General features: G+C 36.9%; 1 protein-coding gene across 2 annotated transcripts in view; it reads right to left on the bottom strand.

Annotated features, from left to right (window-relative positions):
- The window catches only part of LOC122049085 (protein LAX PANICLE 2-like), a 55,161-nt gene extending 42,233 nt beyond the window's left edge, over nt 1-12,928 (bottom strand). For both annotated transcript variants that reach the window (XM_042610557.1, XM_042610558.1), the window contains exons 1-3: nt 12,249-12,928; nt 12,129-12,179; nt 11,972-12,044 (exon numbers count right to left, since the gene is read on the bottom strand). In XM_042610557.1, the coding sequence (XP_042466491.1) occupies nt 11,972-12,044; nt 12,129-12,179; nt 12,249-12,616 (492 nt within the window). In that variant the 5' untranslated portion in view covers nt 12,617-12,928. The remainder of the gene's footprint in view (nt 1-11,971; nt 12,045-12,128; nt 12,180-12,248) is intronic.
- Nucleotides 12,929-21,971: the final 9,043 nt, after the last annotated feature.

Below are 21,971 nucleotides of genomic sequence, written 5' to 3'. Positions count from 1 at the left end.
AACCCAATCTCTCGATATGTCCATATGATGATGAGAAACACGATATTTGGAAGGGGCGATAAGGACGAAATTGTAAGACTTTCAGACTTGTATTGTTTATGGGGAATGGTAGAAAATGTGTTTATTAATTCAGGATATTTCTTTTTGAAGCACTTGGTAAAATTAGAGAAAAATTCCTCCCCTACCCCCATTGTTTTAAGTGGATTGCTTACTCATATTACAGTAGTATTAGGCTATGACCTGAGTGATCTTGAAATGATTGAAGATGTTTCTCGAATAGATTTAAATTTTTTTTTAACCACTCGTTTGATTTGTCAAGAGGAATTGAGTATAGTCTTGTGATTAAGGATAGTTTTCTCCTTAGATTATATTGCCCAACCCGGCTTTAACTACGATCCATGTTAAGGAGAATTGGTGTTTGACTTTAGCAAAGCAACAGATTAGGCTACCTCCAACCTCCCTTCCTAGAAATATGCCTTCGGTTAGTCGGGATGTTTTTCGATTTGATTTTCAAGAGTTTAGCCCTATCATTAACTCTCTTTATCATGATCTAAAACAAAATAATGGATTACTTGCTAGGAATTTTTGCATGGAGGACCAGCAGTTTAAGCAACTACAAGACTGTTTTAAGAGTGAGAGAGAGAGAGAGAGAGAGTTAGCACACGAATGCTTGAATTTATGGAGGCTCATAGAAAGAGAATAGTTTGGAACGAAGATTTTAGGTGGTATATGAGGAACTTTCAGAGCAATATCGATGAGTTATTTGCATATCATAAACGGGTAAGGGATCTGAGATGGGTGGTTAAGACTTATCCTAAGCTTCCAGATCTCCTCGACCTTCAGCCTCATCGACTATTTTGATTTTATCAGGACGATGAAAAGTCTAAGTCTGGGGGGTGTTGTGTCTGTCTTCACAACCTGAGTCGAGTCGAGTCGAGTTTTCTTTTCTTTTTGCATTTTATTTTGTTTTGCATATTTTATTAGTCTGTTTTGTTTATTCGCATTTTACTAGTTTCATATTTTCATTTGCATCTCATTTGCACTTTGTTTTGTTTATTCGCATTTTATTAGATTCATATTTCTAGGTATATTTGAGAACATCAAACCTTCTACTTTTTCTGCTACTTGTCCGATAGTAAAATGACTAGCATTTTCTTAGTTTGTGTTGTCAAGATAGTATTAGTATGTTTGGTACATCTCCTTTCTCTATCTCTAGTAGTATGAAATAAGCTAAGTATTGTATGGAGTTTGGTATAAGTTTTGGCCTAACCTTAAGGATCTTATTTACACTATACTTAAGTACTTAAGCTTAAATAGTAGAAATACTTTTGGAATAGTTATAATTCATCCAAATTGTTTAGTACTTTTGTTCCCATGGTGATTTCTTATTTACATTTTGGTTACTGGATGACCTTGGATCATGGAAGCTCATTTGGAAAAATCTAAATCACAACATATGCATCCCACATGTGTGAACATTAGGAACTCAGTTGTATGACGACTTAACTAGGACAAAGAATTAAAACTTGAAGAGTTTGAGCTACTTATTGCACCGAGCACAAAGAACTTATGCTTAGGTCATACTTAGGTAACTCCACAATCATGCTTATCAATGAAACTATCTGATAGAGTTAGGTGAATGCACTAGAGATTATGAAACACTGCCAGGCGCTCATGAACATAGTTTGTAGCGTTTTGCTTAAGGACAAACAAAAGTTCAAGTATGGGGGTGTGATGTGCGTAAATATTATGATCGTTTATGCATATTTTAACGCACATTCACTTGCTTTATACGTATATATTTCTTGCATGATCACCTCTTTTATCATGTATTCATCATATATACTCTTTTATTCGGATATCTGCTCTTTGTTTGGTTTTGTGTTGACAGGGATAACTTTTGGAGCGAAAACGATGATTGTTGACGCACCGGAACAAAGCAGAGAGTACGGTCGTGCAACCTTGCACGGTCGTGCAACCTTGCACAGTTGTGTGGTCAATCTAGAGAGGGATCTGAGCACGGCCGTGTAACCCTACACAGCCGTGCCTCACAGCCAGCAACCAAGCAAGGAACGATCGTGCAACCCTGCACGGTCGTGCCATCCCATGACTGCAACCATGCAGCACACGGTCATGCAACCCTACACGGCTGTGTCCCAAGAGCCGAGCCCGGAGTTCACATGGTCGTGCCAATTGGCACGGTCGTGCAACGCAGCCAGAGACAAAGAAGGGCACGGTCGTGTCATCCTTACATGGTCGTGCTGTCACAGCCGCACCCTAGCTTATAAAAGGGTTTTAACCCTTTTCCTCGAGGGGGGAGAGCCGGGAAGTGAGCCGTCAACAAGAGAATCACTCTGGTGTCGTCCCACACCATCCAGGACATCGGTCCAGCGATCTTTCATCACCACGTCAACTCCAGAAGCAAAGGATTGAATCCGAAGATCACTCGTCGTCGTTGGATAAATATACTTCTTCTTTCTCTCTTCGTGTTTGAGAATTATATGTTTAAATACATCATGTCTTCGGGTTTTTCTCCAACGTCTATGGAGTAGAATCCTTGTTCTAGGATGAGGGAGTAATTGTGGATTGGTTTTGATGTAAGACTCATATTATGCTTATATTCATTGGATGATTTGCTTGCTTTGTTTCGACTACTTGATCTCTATGTCGTGTTGATTGATTGTGCAGGAATTGCCAGCCTTGTAGAGGGAATACCTTAGATTATACACCCGAGGGGCCCTAGTGACAGGGGTAGCCCGTTCACGGACATCTAGGGTACTTCCTTGAAAGAAGAGGTGACTCCTCCACAAGGAAGTAAGAGACCAAACTAAGCTTCTTAATTCTATCCTTCATAACATCAATTAGAGTTGTGTTCTTGTGATCTACCAAGGCGCCCTAGTGGCAGGGGTTAACTGTAACAGGATTTCATAGGGATCGTCTTTGTTTGGTGCTTAAGGATAGTTACTTTAGCTTCCGGTGAATGCATACTGATGGACAATGAGCATAGGATAGTATGTGATACATCAATACCACCACAATGAAACTGAACTCCTAGAACTCTTCATAAACCAGGTTGATTACTTCTCTTTGCTAGTTCTCGTTTCCGCCTTCCAATCTCTTTTCTTAGATTACTTGCAACCATCGATAGTGTAGCTAATCCTAAGTGTGCCATCACTAGTGCTTATAACCAGTTCTCGTGGGATCGATAATCTTTATTACTGACGACGAATCCGTGCACTTGTGGAATCGTAACAAGGCCCTAACAAAGAAGTTTCATAAAATGAAGATCAATTCGATGAATGCTATTTTTACTACTTGTGAAGGATGTGGAAGCATTGAACATAATAAGGAAGTTACCATTGAAATAAGTAAATATTCACATCATCTAAATACAGGTAACTTCAATCAAAGATAAAATAATTTATACTCCAACAATTATAATCCTGAATGGAGGAACCACCGAAACTTCTGATATAGAAATAATCAAGGATAAAGGCTAGTGTGATATCAACAAAGCAATCAATCATCAAGAATAGAGAAACTCCTTAAGTAGATACTTGCCAATCAAGGAGAAATGAAGAACAATATCAAACAACTGAACACAAGGATGGACAACACCAAAAAGTACTTGAAGATGCTTGATACTGAAATAGCACAAGTGGTGAGTTCTTCTTCAAGGACAATAGAAAATTTTCCAAGAAAGCTAGAATAAAACCTAGTGAAACATTACAATATAATTGAATTGAGGACCAGATGGACTTTTAAAGTGCCCCAAGTGACCGCTAAAGACAAGGGGATGGCGTATAATGGAAAGTCATCTCCTTCTACCTCTTTTCATGGGGTTGTTCAAGAGGAGGAAGAGATTACAACACTGGTTGAAGGGTATCCATCGCAAAGAATTATACCACCCATTCCGTTCCCTCAAAGAATCTTCAAAGTAATGAAAGATGCTGAATTTGGCAAGTTTCTAGAGAAGATTAAGGAAATATGCATTGACATCCCTCTCTTAGATTCCTTTCAATAAATGTTAAGATTTACAAACTTCATGAAGAAGATCATATCTAGCATAAGAAAGAAAAAAGGATTTGAGCCTATTGCCCTGACAAAAGAGTGTAGCGCTCTACTCCTAGATACACTGTCTCTAAAACTTTAAGACTCGGGAAGCTTTTCTATAGCGTGTAAGATTGGCACCATAGTTATCGGTAAGGTTTTTTATGATCTTAGAGCTAGTGTAAGTCTCCTTTATTAGTAACATTTTAATGATCTAAAACTAACCACCATGACATTACAACTTGTTGATCATACTTGCCGATACCCAATGGGTGTCGTAGAAGATGTGTTGGTAGAAGTAGGGGGATACATCATCCCTATGGATTTTGTCATTCTCGACATGGAAGAAGATCCTAAAATTCTTATAATCCATGGAAGATCTTTTCTTGCTACCGCTGGAGCACTAATTGATGTTAAGAATCATAGATTGACATTGGAAATAGGCGAGAAAGACTAGAATTCAATTTGTCTAAGCTTTCTTACCAAGTCTCAGTTTCTGAAAGTCATTTCCATAAGGTGGATCAAGCCCACCAAGAAGAAGAGAATACCTCCATTCCCAAGAGAAACCTCCGGATGAAGCACCAGATCTAGCGAAAAAAGAAAAATGATCCCGCACCTAAAATGAAAAATACATCATTTCGGTATGTGCCCAGATGGAGGGGTCAAGCAAACTTTGCTAGGATCAAGGGGAGATGTTCCCCTTCAAGGAAAAGATTCATAACTGAGCCAGTTGGGGTCGAGCTCATGACCTTAAATAAGTGCTTTTTGGGAGATAACCCAAGGATGTTGTCAATTAGTTTCTTTTCTTGTTTGCATTTATTATTCTAGAGTTTTAGTTTGTTTATTTTTTATATTTTTAGGATAGTTAGATTCCAGGAGTTGGCCATGAATCTTTCCGTAGGCATGGAGGCATCCGAAAAGAGAAAGACCTAAGAAAAATGGTGTCGGGAGTAAACTGGAGTAAATTTGAAGGCCCGGTCGTGTCTCATTCACCTGGTCTTGTGAAGCATCTGCAGGAAGGAACGAGCTAGTTGTGCCCCTCAGGCACAATCATGCCTCCAAACTCAAAAGAAGGAACTGCACGACTATGTCATTCAACACGGCCATGCCTGGTTACATGACAGTCATCGCCATGATTTTATTTCACATAATAGTTACATGTTTCATAGATTGTAGTTGTGTGTTCCAAATTATTCACTGAGGTAGAAAATTGTTAGTGAATTTCATAATAAGGGGCACTTTGGTCGTGATAAGACACTCGCTCTCATATTTGTTGATTTTTATTGGCTCAAGTTAACAAGTGATATAGCTCACTTCATGGACCATTATTCTACATGCCAACAATCTAAGGGTATTCTCACTAATGCGAGCGTGTACACTCCTTTACCTATTCCTGAAGTTTTTTGGTTCCATGTCAACATGGATTTTGTATTGAGATTACCCTGCATCCAACAAACCTTAGATTTTGTTCTAGTTGTGGTTGACAGATTTTCAAAGATAACACATTTTGTATCTTGAAGGAAAACTATGGATGTTGTCCGGATTGCCCATCTTTACTTTAAGGAGATCGTACATTTACATGTAGTTCCTTAATCAATGACTTCAAATCAAGGTATCAAGTTAATCAGCCATTTCTGGAAGGGTTTATGGAAAAAATTGGACATGTAGTTAAACTTTAACAGTGCCAACCACTCTCAGATAGATGGACAACAAACCGAGGTGGTGAATCAAATTCTAGGTAATCTTCTGAGATGTCTCATAGGAACTCAATCAAAGCAGTGGGACTTGGCGTTACCTCAAGTAGAATTTGCATATAATAGATCGACAAATAAGACTATAGGTTTGAGTCCTTTTGAGATTATCTATGGGTGAAACACATCTGGGATTCTAAACTTAGCTCCTGTTCCATATGTAGGACGATTTAGTCCTAAAGAAGATGATATGACAGAGCATCTTTGGGGCATGCATGAGTAGATGAAACTGACAATTCTTGAGAGCAATACCAAGTACAAGACTCGAATTGATAGTCACCGTCGTTAGATACTTTTTAAGGTTGGAGATTTTGTCTGAATTGTATTGACTTGTGATCGTTTTCCCTATTGGCGAGTATAACGAGTTAAAGGATTGGAAGGCTGGATCATGTGAGATACTACAAAAGATCAACGATAATTTCTATAGGTTGCGCCTTCTTACTCATTTGAAGACTTTTGATGTCTTCAATGTGAAACACTTGACTCCTTATTCTGAGGATACCGATGATACTACTATGAACTCGAGGACGAGTTCTTTTCAACCTGAGGCAACTGATGCAGGACCAATATTGGAGTGCCCAATTTTCAACAGACATAACTTTTGACTCGGGACTCATAATTAGACTCTGTCTAAGTTCACGCATGTAGAATTTAAAGATCTACATTTGTTATCGGGGAACTTGTAACTATCAAGTTTTAGGCCCAAAGAGCACGGTTTAGGTTCTTTTCGGAGGATCCAGACATCTTTGTACTATATTTAGTAATTTTTATTTTTATGATATTTAAGATATTTTTTGTATGTCAAACATTTATGTGTTAGAGTTTGTCTATATAAACATCCTGTTTTGGTAATTCCTTTTTGTTAGGATTTCTGTTATGAAATTTCCTTTTCTTGTAGGATTTTTTTCTTTTTTTTACAAGATAGGAATTGAGATCTATATATATTAGGATTTCATTTTTTTTTAATTTTAAGGTCTAGAGTTTATATAAGCACTTATTTAGCTATTTGAGAAATCATTCTCTATTGATAATAAAATTTTCTTTTTTAGATAAAACTTAGAAAATAACGAGTTTATCTTTATTTTGAGTGATTTTTTTTTCTTACCTTCTCCTCAATTCCGTCTTCTTATCAGTCCGAAGGATAATCATTATCCTGTACAACATCAAAACCTCTACTCAACTTCCCAATACTAAGTTGTGACTTGGGCATGATAGATACACAGGATTTGCTCTAGCATCTCCTAGTCTACCATCATTGTCTATGCCAAGAAAACATTAGTGTGCCCCAAAGATAAGGTTGGTTATATAACATGGGCTATTTAGCAAGTCCAAGTCAGATGGTTCACTAGTCGGCTTAGCAATGTATGGTTTGCAAATCCTCCAGTGTGGCAATCTTTGCAGCAAAAGGTGAAATCCTCGCCCCCAGGGCCCCCACCGACCGGACCCACGGTTATTGTGCGGGAGGTAAATCGCAGCACCCAAGCTAACTTGGGACGGACCAGGTGAGATACAGGGATAGGGGATTTATTCCCTCCGTTGCCACTGAGTTTCTACCCGGCGACCTCATTGCAGCAACCTTTGCCCCATGCCATTGAATTGTTGAGGGTGACAAACCCTACAAGGTTTATAGAATATTGGTCATTAAGGAAACTCTTTGACAACCACCCTCTTCCACTCGTCCTAGTTTCATGCCAGTTTCATCGTCAAGGAAGCCCACCTCAAAGGCCCTTTTATCTACCACCCAGCTATACACATGAGTCCACCTCGACAACTTGCTGCCCTGAATACCCCAATTAAGTCTTGTGTACCTTAACTCGATTTGAAAGGGAAGCCTGTTATAACCTTGGTAATGGCCTTAAGCTATATCAGCAGATCATACCTGCGTGATTCCACTCGACATTAGTATGTTTCTCTTGACCCAAGGTCACAAGGAGTTGACTTCCCGAGATGAGCTTTCCAAGCTCCCCACTTCGAACTCCCAAGTTCTTCCCTTCATATATTTCAAACTCCTTGAGCTCTTCATCAATATTGATTCCTTAAATTCTCGATTTAGTGATGGCCATACACAAACGTGGCCCATGACCTTTACATGGTTCCTCCGCATTAATTACTTCCGAAATTCATAACCAATAATGGTCAAACTATTGACATCAATGGAAATAACTAAGTGATTTTCTGAAGTGGTTATAATTTCCCTTTGATCTCGTGTACATAAATACAAAGAATGGCCATTATTTACAAGAATAGAATCATTCTCCCACTTGTAATTCTCATTTGTTTTTGTTTTTTTTTAATCCAAATATTAAGCCTTTGTCTCACTGATTCGGGAGGTGGACTGCCGTCCCCAATTCATCCCCCAGATAAATTTGGAAATATAACGGCTCTTGACATGACAGCCTAGCAGTTTCACTTGTAATTCTCTTTACTTTGACTTCTACTACACCTTAGTAGTTTAAACTTCAGAAGCATTTCACCTGATGGCTCTGACATTTGCTCTAATATGCACAAGTCAAGCTAGTTTGTCTAAATTAGATAATATTATTGTTAAGATGTATACTAAAAGTCTAATTTTTTTATGAATATTTATTAAATGAATATTTATTTTATAATAAGAATCATATTGGTTAAATGTTTGCATTTAGTTAAATACAGTTATCCATTTAATTTATATTATAGATAACATGGTGTGTGATGTTACACAGAAGATCATGCTATCAGTTCCTTATAAATTATAAATAATAGCTCATAATCAAGATGAATTGGGACAAACCATTGGAATGGTTGTAGTGTAATTTGATACTAGTTTATCTTGATTATAAAATTACATTAGTACACTATATGTGTATTGAGCAGGACCATTTAAGGTTGTTCCTTTTATACTAAATGCATAAAAGAGCATAACCTCTGTTATTATGGATGTGCGTACTCTTAATCCCGATATAATAACAATCACATATACTTAGTATTTATTTCTTTAATTTATTAATGTGTGAGATTTATTCGTTAAATCAATAGGTCCGATAAGTTGGGAAATAATATTATTTATATGGTGTATTGTTGATTATAGAAGGAAATTGTGTTCTAGTGATCTAGGTTAATGATGTCCCCTTGAGGAGCTCATAAAGATTGTCATGTAAACTCTGCAAGTGGACTTAGTCCGACATGACAATGAAGTTGAGTGGTATTACTCTTGGAGATAGATATTAATTAAGTGAGTTATCAGTAACTCATTTAATTAATGGACATTCGATATCTTAAACACAGGGAGATTAATGCACTCATGATAAGAAGAAGCCCATAATGTAATATGGGATTGGTGTGGTAGTTCAATAATAACTCTTTAGTGGTATGAGTTATTATTGATGAACTTGAGTTGGGTGTTCGGGTCGAACACAGGAAGCTCAAGTTCATCGGGAGATCAAAACCGATTTCTCCTCTCGGTCCCTGTTGTAGCCTCTATAAAGTCTTGTATCCACAAAGTTCATTTCTTATCCAAGTAATGGGTCGGACACATCCTTGCTTGGTGCAAGGGGGCCGACCAAGCATTAACTTGGAGCACAAGTAGTGGTCGGGCAAGGCTTGCTTGGTGCCCAAGCAAGGGGTCGGCCATAACATGATAGAAAAGGAGATTTTATTTAAAATAAAATTTTGATAAAATCTTTCCTTTTTTGAAGTCATCCACATGTATCTACAAAGGATTAAAAGAGATATTTTAATTTTGTTAAAATCTTTCCTTATATATAGTTATCTATAATGTTTAAAAGGGAGATAAAACTTTTCTTTTTTTGTAATCATGATTTAAAAGAGAAGTTTTAATTTTTAATCTTTCCTTTTTTTAGCCTTCTACATTGTTTAAAAGAGATTAATTTTAAAACGTTCCTTTTGTAGCCATCACAATAGGAAATTTAAAAGAGAGAGATTTTAATTGTTATTAAAATTTTCTTTTTTGTCATGACCAAGGATTATAAAAGAGAGGTAGAGGGTGCCTTATGGGAAATACATACATCTCCATAATTCCCTTGCTCCCTTAGGGTCGGCACCTCTTCCTCTTCTTCTCCTTGTTTGGCCGGCTCTCTCATCTTCTCCCCTTCATCTTGTTTTCTTCCCTAAGGCCGGCGGCACACATCTTCTTCTCTCCCTTTCTTCTTTCTAAGGTTGGCACTCATCTCTTCTTGGTGGCCGAAACTTGAAAGAAAAGATGAAGCACTTGGTGGCCGGTTGCTTGGAGAAGTAGAAGAAGAGAAGGAAGTTTCCTATTTTGGCATTCTTTGGGTGGCTGAAACTTGTAGGCAAAGAAGAAGGTTCGGGTGGATTTCATCTTGATAGATCGTCGCCCACACGACGTCCAAGAGGAGGAGAGGAATACAACAAAAGATCAAGAGGTCTTTGTTTACAAAGAAAGGTATAACTAGTTCTTAATTCCACAACGAAACTAGTTTTTCTTTGTACGGATTCTGAAATACCAACACAAGAAGCTAGTGATTTCGTGTTTCATTTTTGTGTTTCGATTTAGTGTTTTGATCTTGTGCTTTTATTGAGGTCTCTGTTGTTAAATCTATGGTTACTGTAAGAAATTTAAATATCCAATTTCTTTGAAAGACTTTGTCTAGGAAGTGGTGGATGATCTCATATCCAAGAAGGCCAAGTGCCTCGCCATGTTTAACCTGTAAGCCAATCCTTGAAATAGATATTTAATCAACTTCTGTAATATGGGATGAACTTAGATTAATAATGTTAAGTATCATTTGCAATCCAAGTTTTAACTACTGAAAAATACATGAGTTAAACTTGAAGTAAAAATGTTAAGTTTCATTTTCAATTCAAGTTTAACTCATGAGGAGCACATAGGTTGTTAGGAAAGTTCTGTGCTTGTACAAATTTTTGTACAGAGGAAGCAGAACGGAATTCTGAATAACGACCAACAATTGTACCAGTGGAACTTCATCTCTTGCTCGACATTCATCTTGTTGGCAATTGCCTCCACATCAACATTTTCTTAGAGTAAAAGATAATATTGTTCGTCCCAAATCATTTAGTATTGTCGGCCTCAAGGTAAAATATGAACAGATAAATCATATGGGATATTTTATCCGCACAATGACCTTTGTATAGGGGAAATTAGACATCCAAAAAAAAAAAAAGTATTTTATACTTATTAAAATTGATCTCAAAACTAATATCCATACAGGTCAACACTCTCGAATCAACATGCGACTCAACGGCAGATCTTCTTTCTGCATCATCAGCAGGCTAATGCATGTGTTTATTATAAATTTGCACATAAAGCCAATCGAACGTCAAGTCTAAGAATGTTTTGGTGGAGCAGGCTGGGAGGAGTACTTCTACGTCCTCCATTGAACACGAATAGAAGGTCCAAATTAAGTGGATTTTTTTTAAATGAGTGGGAACGATCAAGATATTTTGCCCTAATTAATTTCTTCACGGTGTCTGCATGCCCATTGGAAAAGATCTGCCGACAGAATTTAGCACCAAACACAATAGAGAAACAATTCAAACGTCGAGATCATTTTGTGGCTAAGTTACTTTCAGCTACTCATGGTAGCCATAGGGAACCAATCAAGACGTGGAAGAAGAAACGACGAGACATATTTACTTTCAGCTCGCCATGTTAGGTGAGCAGTGAATTTTATACACCTATACGATCATTTTCCCTTTTTTTTTTTTTGTCTTCCAAAGTTTTCGTAGACGCCAAACTTGCTCTTGTCTTCTCCTCTGCTTATTTGCCGTTTCTCTGTCTCCCATACCTTAATGGTTGATGCAGGAGATTCGAATTGGGCTTAATCAATCATGATCTCTCAGATGGGGTAGACCTAACTCAATTAAACACTGCTAGTGCCAAAGACAAGCTAAGAAGCCTTAATCATGATGAGAAGTATTGATGTGCACTCGACATGCACGTTCTACCTAAACTCCAACTAGTAACTATGCCTTAAGTTGGCAGGCCACATTCTTTAGTGCTCTTTCAGTTCCCAGGTTTCTTTCATGTGTTTACTGCGTCAACTACCATGACAAAACCATACACCAACGGCTAAAAGAGAGCGAGGAAGGAAACAAGAGTAAAGTAATTAATACCAGTAATTTAGAGTTCTGTATTTCATGAGCATCAGAGTAAATGACAATGTATGTAACTAATTTAATTAAGAACATACCTCTGATTCATCCTCCAAAGATAGTTTGCTGACTAAGTACTTGATGAGCAGTCTCACTGTCATTCCTCCATCTCTGCATGTTGTGTATGTTAACGACAGTAGGGAAGATGATTATGATAAACCAGAACTGTATTGATTTCTTGAAGCGAGTGCTAGCCTTATTCTCAAGTAGTTCCTGGAGATCTGAGGCAAAGAAGGCTGTTCTCCTCTGCATCAATTCCAGCGAGCCCAAGTTAACCAGTGGATTAGCTAATTAGGCAGTGAGCGATAGACTTACTGGGATTGTTGGACCTGGAGCATCAACCAAAGGCCGGTTTGCCTTGGCGGAGGACGAATCACACTCATGTCTCTGGTAGGATCCTGATTTGTTGGTCCTGGAGGCTCAGCTGCAGCCGCAGCCGCAGCCGCAGCCGCCGCCACAGGTGATGATGGGATATCTCCAGACAAGCGGAGTTCTGGCAACGTCACCAGAGGGGGCGGTTGTCTTCCTGATCTCTCCCGGATGACTGCCGGCGAAGCGGTGGTCCCGAGGCTTAATTGGAGCCAATCAGCGGCCATTTGGGAGGAGCTGGTTGTGGGAGCCACGTCGGCTTCGTCCTGTCCCTCTTCCTCTTCTTCTTGCTCTTGGGGAGGCGCTTCATCCATAAATGAAGGAATTCAACTTCGCACGAGTATTGGTGACGGTTGTGGTAGCATTAGCATGAGAGCTTCGGCCTCCTCCTAGAGTGGCTGAAGCAGATCACGCGGACCATCGTCGTCTCATGGCCTGCGTCTGGGATTCCTCCTCGCTTCACTCGACTAATAGGTGGCTGAGAGTAGAAGTCCCCGAAGAAACGGAAGCGGTGGGTGAGAGACAGTGGAGGATGAGGAGTTCATGGCGAAGGAGATGGTTAAGAGAATCCGGTGAAGTTACCAGCTAACTTGTCCTTGTGTCAGTCAGATTGTGGAGGGAGACGCCCTGGAGGTTGGAGCATCTCTTATGTTATATATATATATATATATATATATATATATATAGCTATATAAAAGAAAAGAAAATTGTTAGTGTCCTCTAAGATAGGCCGAAGAAAACTTTAAGTTCTTAAAAAATAAAATTATTATTATTATAGGATAGACTTATATATTTTTATAATATTGTAGCATCAATATAGTATCAATAATTATTTGTAATAAAAATTAAAGGTAAATTTGAAACCACTATTGTAGAAATTTTAGGACGTTAAAAACTTCAAATTATTAAATGATGTTCTTTTTAAGAAAAAGACAATTAGATGTTTTGTACAAATATCTACTTATTTAGAGTATTGTTATAATTGATTTTTTTATAGAATTTGAAAAATTATAATTTACTATATTGTTACACATAAAGCATTAGTATAAAAAAAATAATTTTTATTAACTTTAAAAAAATCATCAAAATATCTTTAAATTATTTAAAATAACTTTTAAATAGTTATAGTAACAAGTTGTTTCATATTATAATAGCTAATCATAGCTATTATAAGAGTATTGGATGTAAAGAGTGTTATAATATTATAATAGGTAAAAGAAAAAAAAATAGTTACTATACATTAGAGTATCCATAACCCATTTTTATTATAATATTCATTATCTCATTAAAAAAGAATGGGATTTACTGTCACATACTTTTTATAACAATATATCTTTTTCACCTATATTTTTTTTTAACATTAACATTCATTATTTATAAGTTTCACAATTCACTCAATCTTTTTAAAATTATATATATTAAATAAATATGTTTTAAAATATTTAAATTATTATTATTATTATATATAATAATAATCTTACATTTAAAAAATAATTTTACTATTTTTAAAAATAATATTAAAAAATTTATAATTTTTTCAATAAATACAATTTTTAAAAAATACACTCATATGGGATGGGCCAGCCCTACTCCACGCTATCTTGAATGCATTCAAAATCTTGAATGCGTTCAACACCTTTCATATTAGTTTTAATACTAAAGGGTATTATAATACCCCATTAATACATCTAATATGAATACCCTTATAGTGGCTAGTCGTAACTATTATAACAGTATTCAGAGTAAATATATTCTCATGATGAAATATATGCTGGGTGTCTATTTGATATTTTTTAGAATGCCCATTTGACAATGTCCTTTTGATTTTTGCTTAAAAATTTAAAAGTACTACCATTTAATTTTTACTATTTACGGTTAAGTTTGATCTATATATTTTTAATCTTTGCTAGTTAAATTTGTTTAATAATCGATACATTTTTTTTTTTTATGAAAACACACTCGAAGTTGGACACTAGATTTTTATTTAAAAGTTTTACCAACAAAATTTGATAATCTTATGGACCAAGCTTTTGGCTTATAATTTTAAAAAAATGAAAACTTATATCTAGGGGTGTAATCGAGCCGAGCCGAGCCGAACTCTTGAATGTTTGAGCTTGGCTCGTTTATAATCGAGCCGAGCTCGAACTTTATTTAACGAATATATTCATGATTCACGAGCTTATTCGAGCTTTTATTAAACCTAAACGAGCTTAATAAATATAAATCATAAATTTAAATATTCATTAAAAACTATAATTAAAATTATTTAGGAAAAATAATATTATTTAGGAAAAATTATAATAATATTATTAAAATTTATAATTTTATTCTAATAAATAAATTTAATATATTTGTCTATATTTTTCATAAGTAGAATGTAAAATCTATAAATTCAATATCAAAACTATTATTATTTTTATTTAAAAGTTGCTTAATGAGTTTAACGAACGTGTTCACGAGCTAACGAGCCGAATATTGCGAAGCTTGAGCTTGGTTCGTTTATCTTAACGAGCTTTATTAAACGAGCTCAAACGAGCTTTTATCGAATCGAGCTTCGAATGGCTCGCGAGCGACTTGGTTCATTTACATCCCTACTTATATCGTGGGCAATATTCAATCAAAAATAATATTGTTACAAATTTGGCCAGTAAAATTTTAATCATATTTGTCCTAAATTTCTCCCTTGTTAACCACTACCTTCCTTCCTTCACCGTTCTCGTCCTTCTCCTTTACCGTCCTCTTCCTCCTTCATGAGTCATCATAGCTCTCTTCTTTCTTTTTATTTCTCCTCTTCCTCCGTCTACCTCCCTCCATGGCTAGGAACCATGGTTTTCCCTCGAGCTTTCTTCTCTATCGATAATATCCTCTTCCTCCACCTTTCTCCTCCTTAGTAACTGCATGATGATGCCCTCGCTAGTCTCTATGAAAAACTCCAACGAGCTTAAACGATTATGGGTAAAATTCAATATTTCAAATTATGGATTATTAATTTATAGAATAATATGTAATGGTTTTCATAATGGTAAGCGTTATATTTGAGTGGTATCCTAAGACAATCGTCATATGCTTTGTACTTATTTATTGGATAAATAAAGTTTCACTAATTGAGTGCACGCACTCTATGTGTATGCTTTGACCTTAAACTCATTTACTAAATATCTGTAATACGATTTATAACATGAGAGAACTTGTGATTGGATCATAACTTGTTAGCATCTCTATATGTATAATTATGACTGTATTGAAAAAATCTCTAGTCGATGAATTGATGAGTTTGAACATCATCAATTTTGTAAGACGAGCACGGGTTATACTTCTTGGTCTAACTAAGCAGCTGTTCATCACTGACTGGAGGTATTGAGAGTTAAACATGGATGCTAGTTATAGTAACTAGTTCATTGGAATGACTTGCTATGAGACTTCATATGATTCTCTAGTTCATTGGAATGACCTACTATGAGACTTCGTATGATTCTCTACATATATAAATATGTCAATGAAAATCTTATTGTAGCTCGAGTGCAAGTTTTCTTCGACTTAAGGTATTCAAGTCATCTTGGTCATGGAGACTTATACTTTGACATTTTAAGTAAACATCTCCGTAGAGATGTGAACCCGGGATGATTGAGTATAAGTCAAAATGCCTACAAGTATTTGAATAGCCCATAGAGGATTCACCACTCCTTGCGAGGAGATGTATACCATATGGCCACTTGTCAGGTGTCACGCCCCAGGTAGTCCTTACCAGAAGAAATTTCGGCAGCATCTCCCCTGTAAGGGTGACAATATGAAACTTTACTACAAAGCCCTCTGGGACACACAAACCTCGGCCAACACGACCGGAACAATAATAATAAACATAACTAACAATCCACGTAGTTTATATATTTCAGCCTCTAGCTGACACAACCACGCTGTTTATATTTAAATAAGCCCTACTCCACCATAACGACGGAAAACTTAAAACCACAACAGAGAAACCAACGCAATGGAAAAATAAGTGGAGTAGACCAAAACTCGATAAAAATCCTCGAGTGCAATCACAAGTATATAGATCAACAAGAAGATCAACACAAAAACAAGGAACCAAGTCCGTAAGCAGAAAATCGTCGTGACACAAAGTGGGGACTAGCGACTGGAATCTCCTGACGGTCTCAACCTGAAATAGATATAATCAACGGGGTGAGTCCAACACTCAGTGGATACCAAGTTGACATGCATAATAAACTATAACCAACAGTAACAAATATGTGTACAGTCTCCTGAAGTAATGAAAATGCATAACTGAAAGAAAAGGCAGAAGCTGTACTCACCAGGACCTCCTACCAAGATGATAAGGTCGTCAGACTGTAAATAACATTTCCATGTATGCATATCAATCATATGCATCCATCCAACATACAGCAAATAAAGTGCAGCAAACACAAGCAATAAATGCAATCATGCATATGATGCAAATGACATGTCTTGGTCACCCCTGACTCTAGTTAGCCATCTCACACATGATGGTGAGACCGAGTGGGTAGGGCTATGATAATTGTGCACTCTGCCATCACTGCTCCTGATGAGTGACCGAGTGGACAAGATGCTGTCAGAGTACACCTATCATTCTACCCCAAATCATAAGTGGGGGAGCTCAATGCTCTCATCTCCCTGAGACAATCCAGAAGAGGGATCCCTGCCGGCTACCACGCCGTGTCACCACTACCCATGAGCAGACCAACGGAGCCTAATAGAGCAACCTGATGCAACACACCCTGCTTGAATAAAAACCACTAACCCATGAATGGTTGTGTGTGCAGATCCATGTAACTGACGATGTGCTTAACAATAATAGAGCTGACAATCACTCAACATGCAATCATGCAAGATGGTGCATGACACTAAGCATAAAAATCCTGACCATATCTACCTCTATAAAATATGTACTAAAAATAAATGGATTAAATAAATAGATCTAGATACACGGGTCAGATATGGTAAATGTCCAGTCCGGTGTATTATAAGGCATGATATGTCATTACCTCTATGAGCATAAATAATTATGGCAATAAACAAGAGGATATAAAACATAAATGCAGAATAGATAAAAGCATGCAACAGGTATCATGCAGTGACATACCAAAATAAAGATAAACATCATTATTACTAGAGGCTATAACCTACTACGCATATCAACATAACATTATCAAAAGAGATAAGTCAAGGTACCCGCCTCAAAAAGTGGAGATCATCTCCGAAATAGACCCCACGTCGAGACGCTCATCTCGAATCAAAGCCCTGTAACAACATATATATAATTAAGCCATGCTCGCAAATATCCAATAGCTTAATCAAAATTCCTATTAACCAGGAAACCCTAATTTTATTCATTGATCTCGGTTAATTAAATATATCGGATCTAACCCGAAGCTTAGATTGAATCCAACCTTTTAACCCTAATTAAATATAACTCAACGGTCAACTAGGGTTAGTTTCCTTAACCCCAATTATCCGTTTAGATTTAAATCTATACTTAAATCAATTCTAGTGACAATCCATGTTTCACTCAACTACCAAAACCTAATTCAACCTAATTTAAATATCTTACCTCAAACTCACAGCCAGGGATGCTGCTTCCGGAGAAGGGTAGCTGCTGGAAACCAAGAGACAACACTATCAAATTGGAATATAGCAACCGAATACCCCTGTTGACCAAGGGACAAAAATGCTAAGTCACATAACAATCTCAACATCCAACAGAACATGAAATCTGATCCCTATTAACCTAATACCAACCAAATCTTACCCAAATTAGGTCTGTAACCCCATCTCCAATGAAATCCCAAGCTACTATGGTGGTAAACCAGAGAAGAGAGCAATGGCGAGAGAAAATCAGTTGGAGGAAATCTTAGGCAGAGAAGAAAGCGGTCGACGCTAGGGCACAGGGACGGCGGCGCTGAGGTGTGAGACCGGCAGAGGTTGGAGTCGGGGGAAAAAATGGAGAGGTGTCCACTAGCAAGCTACACTCCCTGCTTCCCCAAGATCAGCAAATGGTTCGCGGTTGGCATCGGGAAGTGGTGGCGATCGACGCTGACGCTCGGGGAAGTGGTGGAGCAAGGGTGGCGCGAGGCGACTGTGAGAGATGGTCGCTGCTCCTATCGCAACCGCAACCTACTCTGGAGGTTGTAAGGCTGAGCCAATGGTGTCCAACCCCTTCGTGGTTGTCGGCACTGACGCCCGAAGACCGGTGGTCAACAGATCAGCGCTGGCCCGATGGGTTCTCCGCAGCGAGGAGGCGATGGGACAGAGGAGGGGAAAGTGACGTTGGGGCTTCGGGCTTTCCTTTGGCCAGGGGTTATGAACGTAGGGGGAGGGGAGATGAGGAGGTGTCAGCGGTGACGGTTTGGGGAAGAAGATGGCGTCGGGTCGGCTTAGGGCACGGTAAGGAAACGGAAGAGGGAAAATAAAGAAAAGAAAAGAAAAGGAAAATTTTAACTTTTCCTCGTTAAAATGGGGGTAGATTAAATAGGCTTTCCCGTGGCCCTGTAATTGATCCCCATAACCTACATCATACGACCTCCAAAAAGATTTTCAAAAAAATTCTAAAAATTCCAGAAAATTTCGTTAAGGTTATTCCTCTATTTAACCTTATTGTTTAATTAATATTTGTTGTCGTATTTTACATCAGGATTATTACTCAAAGTCTTTGGTCAAAGTATCATATGTTAAGAGTATTGTGTTGGAGTGTATACTAAAAGCCTAGCTTTTGTATAAACATTTATAAGAATCACATTGGTCAAGTGTCTAAATTTATATATACCAAATATAGATGTTCAATTAATTTATATTGTAGATAACATAGTGTGTGGCGTCACACACAGAAGATTGTGTTATCGGTTCTTTATAAATTATAAACAGTAGCTCACGACTAAGATGGAAAGGAACAAACCATTGAAATAGTCGTAGTGTAATTAGGCATTAGTTTATCTTGACTAATAAATTACACTAGTACACTTTAAGTGTATTGAGCAGGACCATTTAAGGTAAGTTCTTTTTATACTGATTTAATAAAAGAACTAGATCTTAGTTATTATGGAAGTGTGTGTTCTTAATCCTAATATAATAACAAGCACATATATTTAATATTTATTTCTTTGACTTATCAAAGGGTGAGATTTAGTTCGATAAATCAAAATGCCCGATAAGTTGGGAAATGATGTTACTTATAGCGTGACTTGTTGATTATAGAAGGAAACTGTGTCCTAGTAATCTAGGTTGATAATGTCTCCAAGAGGAGCTCATAAAGATTGTCATGTTAAACTCTGCAGGTGGACTTAGTCCGACATGACGATAAGGTTGAGTGGTACTACTCTTGGACTAAGATATTAATTAAATAAGTTGTCAGTAACTCACTTAATTAGTGGACATTCGACATCTTAAATACAGGAAAACTAACACACTCATAATAAGAAGGAGCCCAAAAATATAATTTGGGATTGGTGCGGTAGTTCAATAATAATTCTTTAGTGGTATGAATTATTATTGATGAAGTTAAGTTGTGTGTTCGAGGCAAACACGGGAAGCTTAATTTCATCGGGAGACCAAAACCAATTCCTCCTCTCAGTCCCTATCGTAGCCTCTTGTATATAGAGATTTATACCCACCACATACCCATCTTCTTACCCATCCTAATGGGGCCGGCCAAGCTAGCTTGGAACCCAAGCTAGGGTCGGCCAAGACCAAGTGGATGAGCCAAGTTGGTGGCCGGCCAAAGCTTGGGTCCCAAGCTTAGGTGGCCGACCACTAGAAAATTAAAAGGAATTTTTATTAAAAATTATTTCTTATGTGGATATCATGGTTTTAAAAGAGAGTTTAAAATTTAAACCTTTCCTTTTATAGCTTTCTACAAAAGATTAAGAAAAGATTTGAAATCTTTCCTTATTTGTAGATTGAAAGGAGATTTTAATTTTGAGAAAACTTTCCTTTTTAACCATGTTCATGATTTAAAAGAAAGTTTAAAAAATTAAATATTCTCTTTTATCAGTTTCTACAAAAGATTAAGAAAAGATTTGATATCTTTCCTTATTTGTAGATTGAAAAGAGATTTTAATTTTTAGAGATAACTTTTCTTTTTGGAAATTATCCAAATGTTTAAAAGAAAGATTTTAATTTATAAAATTTCCTTTTTACTAACCAATCATGAAGGGATTAAAATTATTGAAATTTTTTATAAATTTCTGGAAATTAATTAGGAAGTTTTAATTCTTGTTTTAATTAAAACTTTCCTTGTTTTGGGGAGAAAGTGGCCGGCCAAGAAATTTGGAAAAAGAAAATTGATTTTTAATTCATTAATTTTTTCTTTTTCATGGAAAAAGAATTAAGGAAGCTTTTATTAAAATTTCCTTATTTGCCAAGACCAAGGATTATAAAAGAGGGGGTAGATGTGCCTTAATAAAATAACGACTCTATTCTTTTCTTCCTCTCTTTTCTTCCTTGGTGTGGCTGACCCTAGGGTCTCCTCTTCTCCTTTTCTCTTCCTCCTTTATGGCCGGCGGCATTAACTTAAGGGAAGTCCATGGTGGTCGGTTCTAGCTAGGAGAAGAAGGAGAGAAAGAAGGATTCGTTTCTAGCATCCCTTGGAGCTTGGTGGTGGTGGTCGGACCTTTACTTCTCATGGAGAATTAATGGTGGCCGAATCTGGCTTGGAGAAGAAGGAGCTTGGTGGTTCTCGTCTCGGAAGATCATTACCCACACAACATCTGAGATAAGAAGAGGAATACGGTAGAAGATCAAGAGGTCATTAAAGTTTACAAAGGAAGGTATAATTAGTAATTAATTTCCGCATCATACTAGTTGTATTTCTTTTGTATGAATTCCAAATACAAGAGGCATTAGATCTAGTTTTTTGAATTAGTTTTTCAAGTTTGTGTTTTCTTCTTTTTCGAATTTGTGATTCGATTGTTCTTTTTGGTTAACCTAGAGTTATTTAAGGAAATTAAATATTAGCTTTCCTTAAAAGGCTTTGTCTAGGCGGTGGTGGTTGCTCCCATATCTAAGAAGGCCATGTGCCTCGCCATGCAGTCCTGGAAGCTAATTTTGGAAATTAATATTTAATGAAATTAATAACATAGGTGGATTTGAATCAATAGTGTTAAGTTCCTCTTGCAATTCAAATCTAAACCATTAAGAACAGATAAGTTAAATTTGGAATCAATGATGTTAAGTTCTGTCTGTGATTCCTAATTTAACTTCTAAAGAACACAATATGTTATTTAAGGAAAGGTTCGACACTTGTACAAAATTTTTTGTACAGTGGAATCGGTACGCTTTCCTAGGACTAACCAACATATTGTACTCTTGGACACATGTACAAGTAATTTAAATTCATATGACGAGGAAGTATTTCTTAGGTTAGGTGTGACGTAGTCAGCCTAGTGGAGACTGACACATATACCATATCCTAAACCAAGTGGATATAAGAGAAGTGAAAGGAATGAGACACGATTCACTATAGCTGTTGAAGGGTTCAGAAGTGGTTCTGGAATTAACTATGATTTTTTGATCAATTGGGGATCATGATGTACTATTAGGTGCCACTTATGATCATTTAATAATTAATTGTTAATTATGGATGACTAACATAACCAGGAACCTATAAGATCACATGCATTACAAGTTTATCTGAGA

Source organism: Zingiber officinale, chromosome 2B, assembly GCF_018446385.1.
Source record: "Zingiber officinale cultivar Zhangliang chromosome 2B, Zo_v1.1, whole genome shotgun sequence".
NCBI classification, from domain to species: domain Eukaryota; kingdom Viridiplantae; phylum Streptophyta; class Magnoliopsida; order Zingiberales; family Zingiberaceae; genus Zingiber; species Zingiber officinale.
The sequence above is the reverse complement of the archived record's forward strand: the minus strand, read 5'-3'. Positions and strand labels throughout refer to the sequence as shown.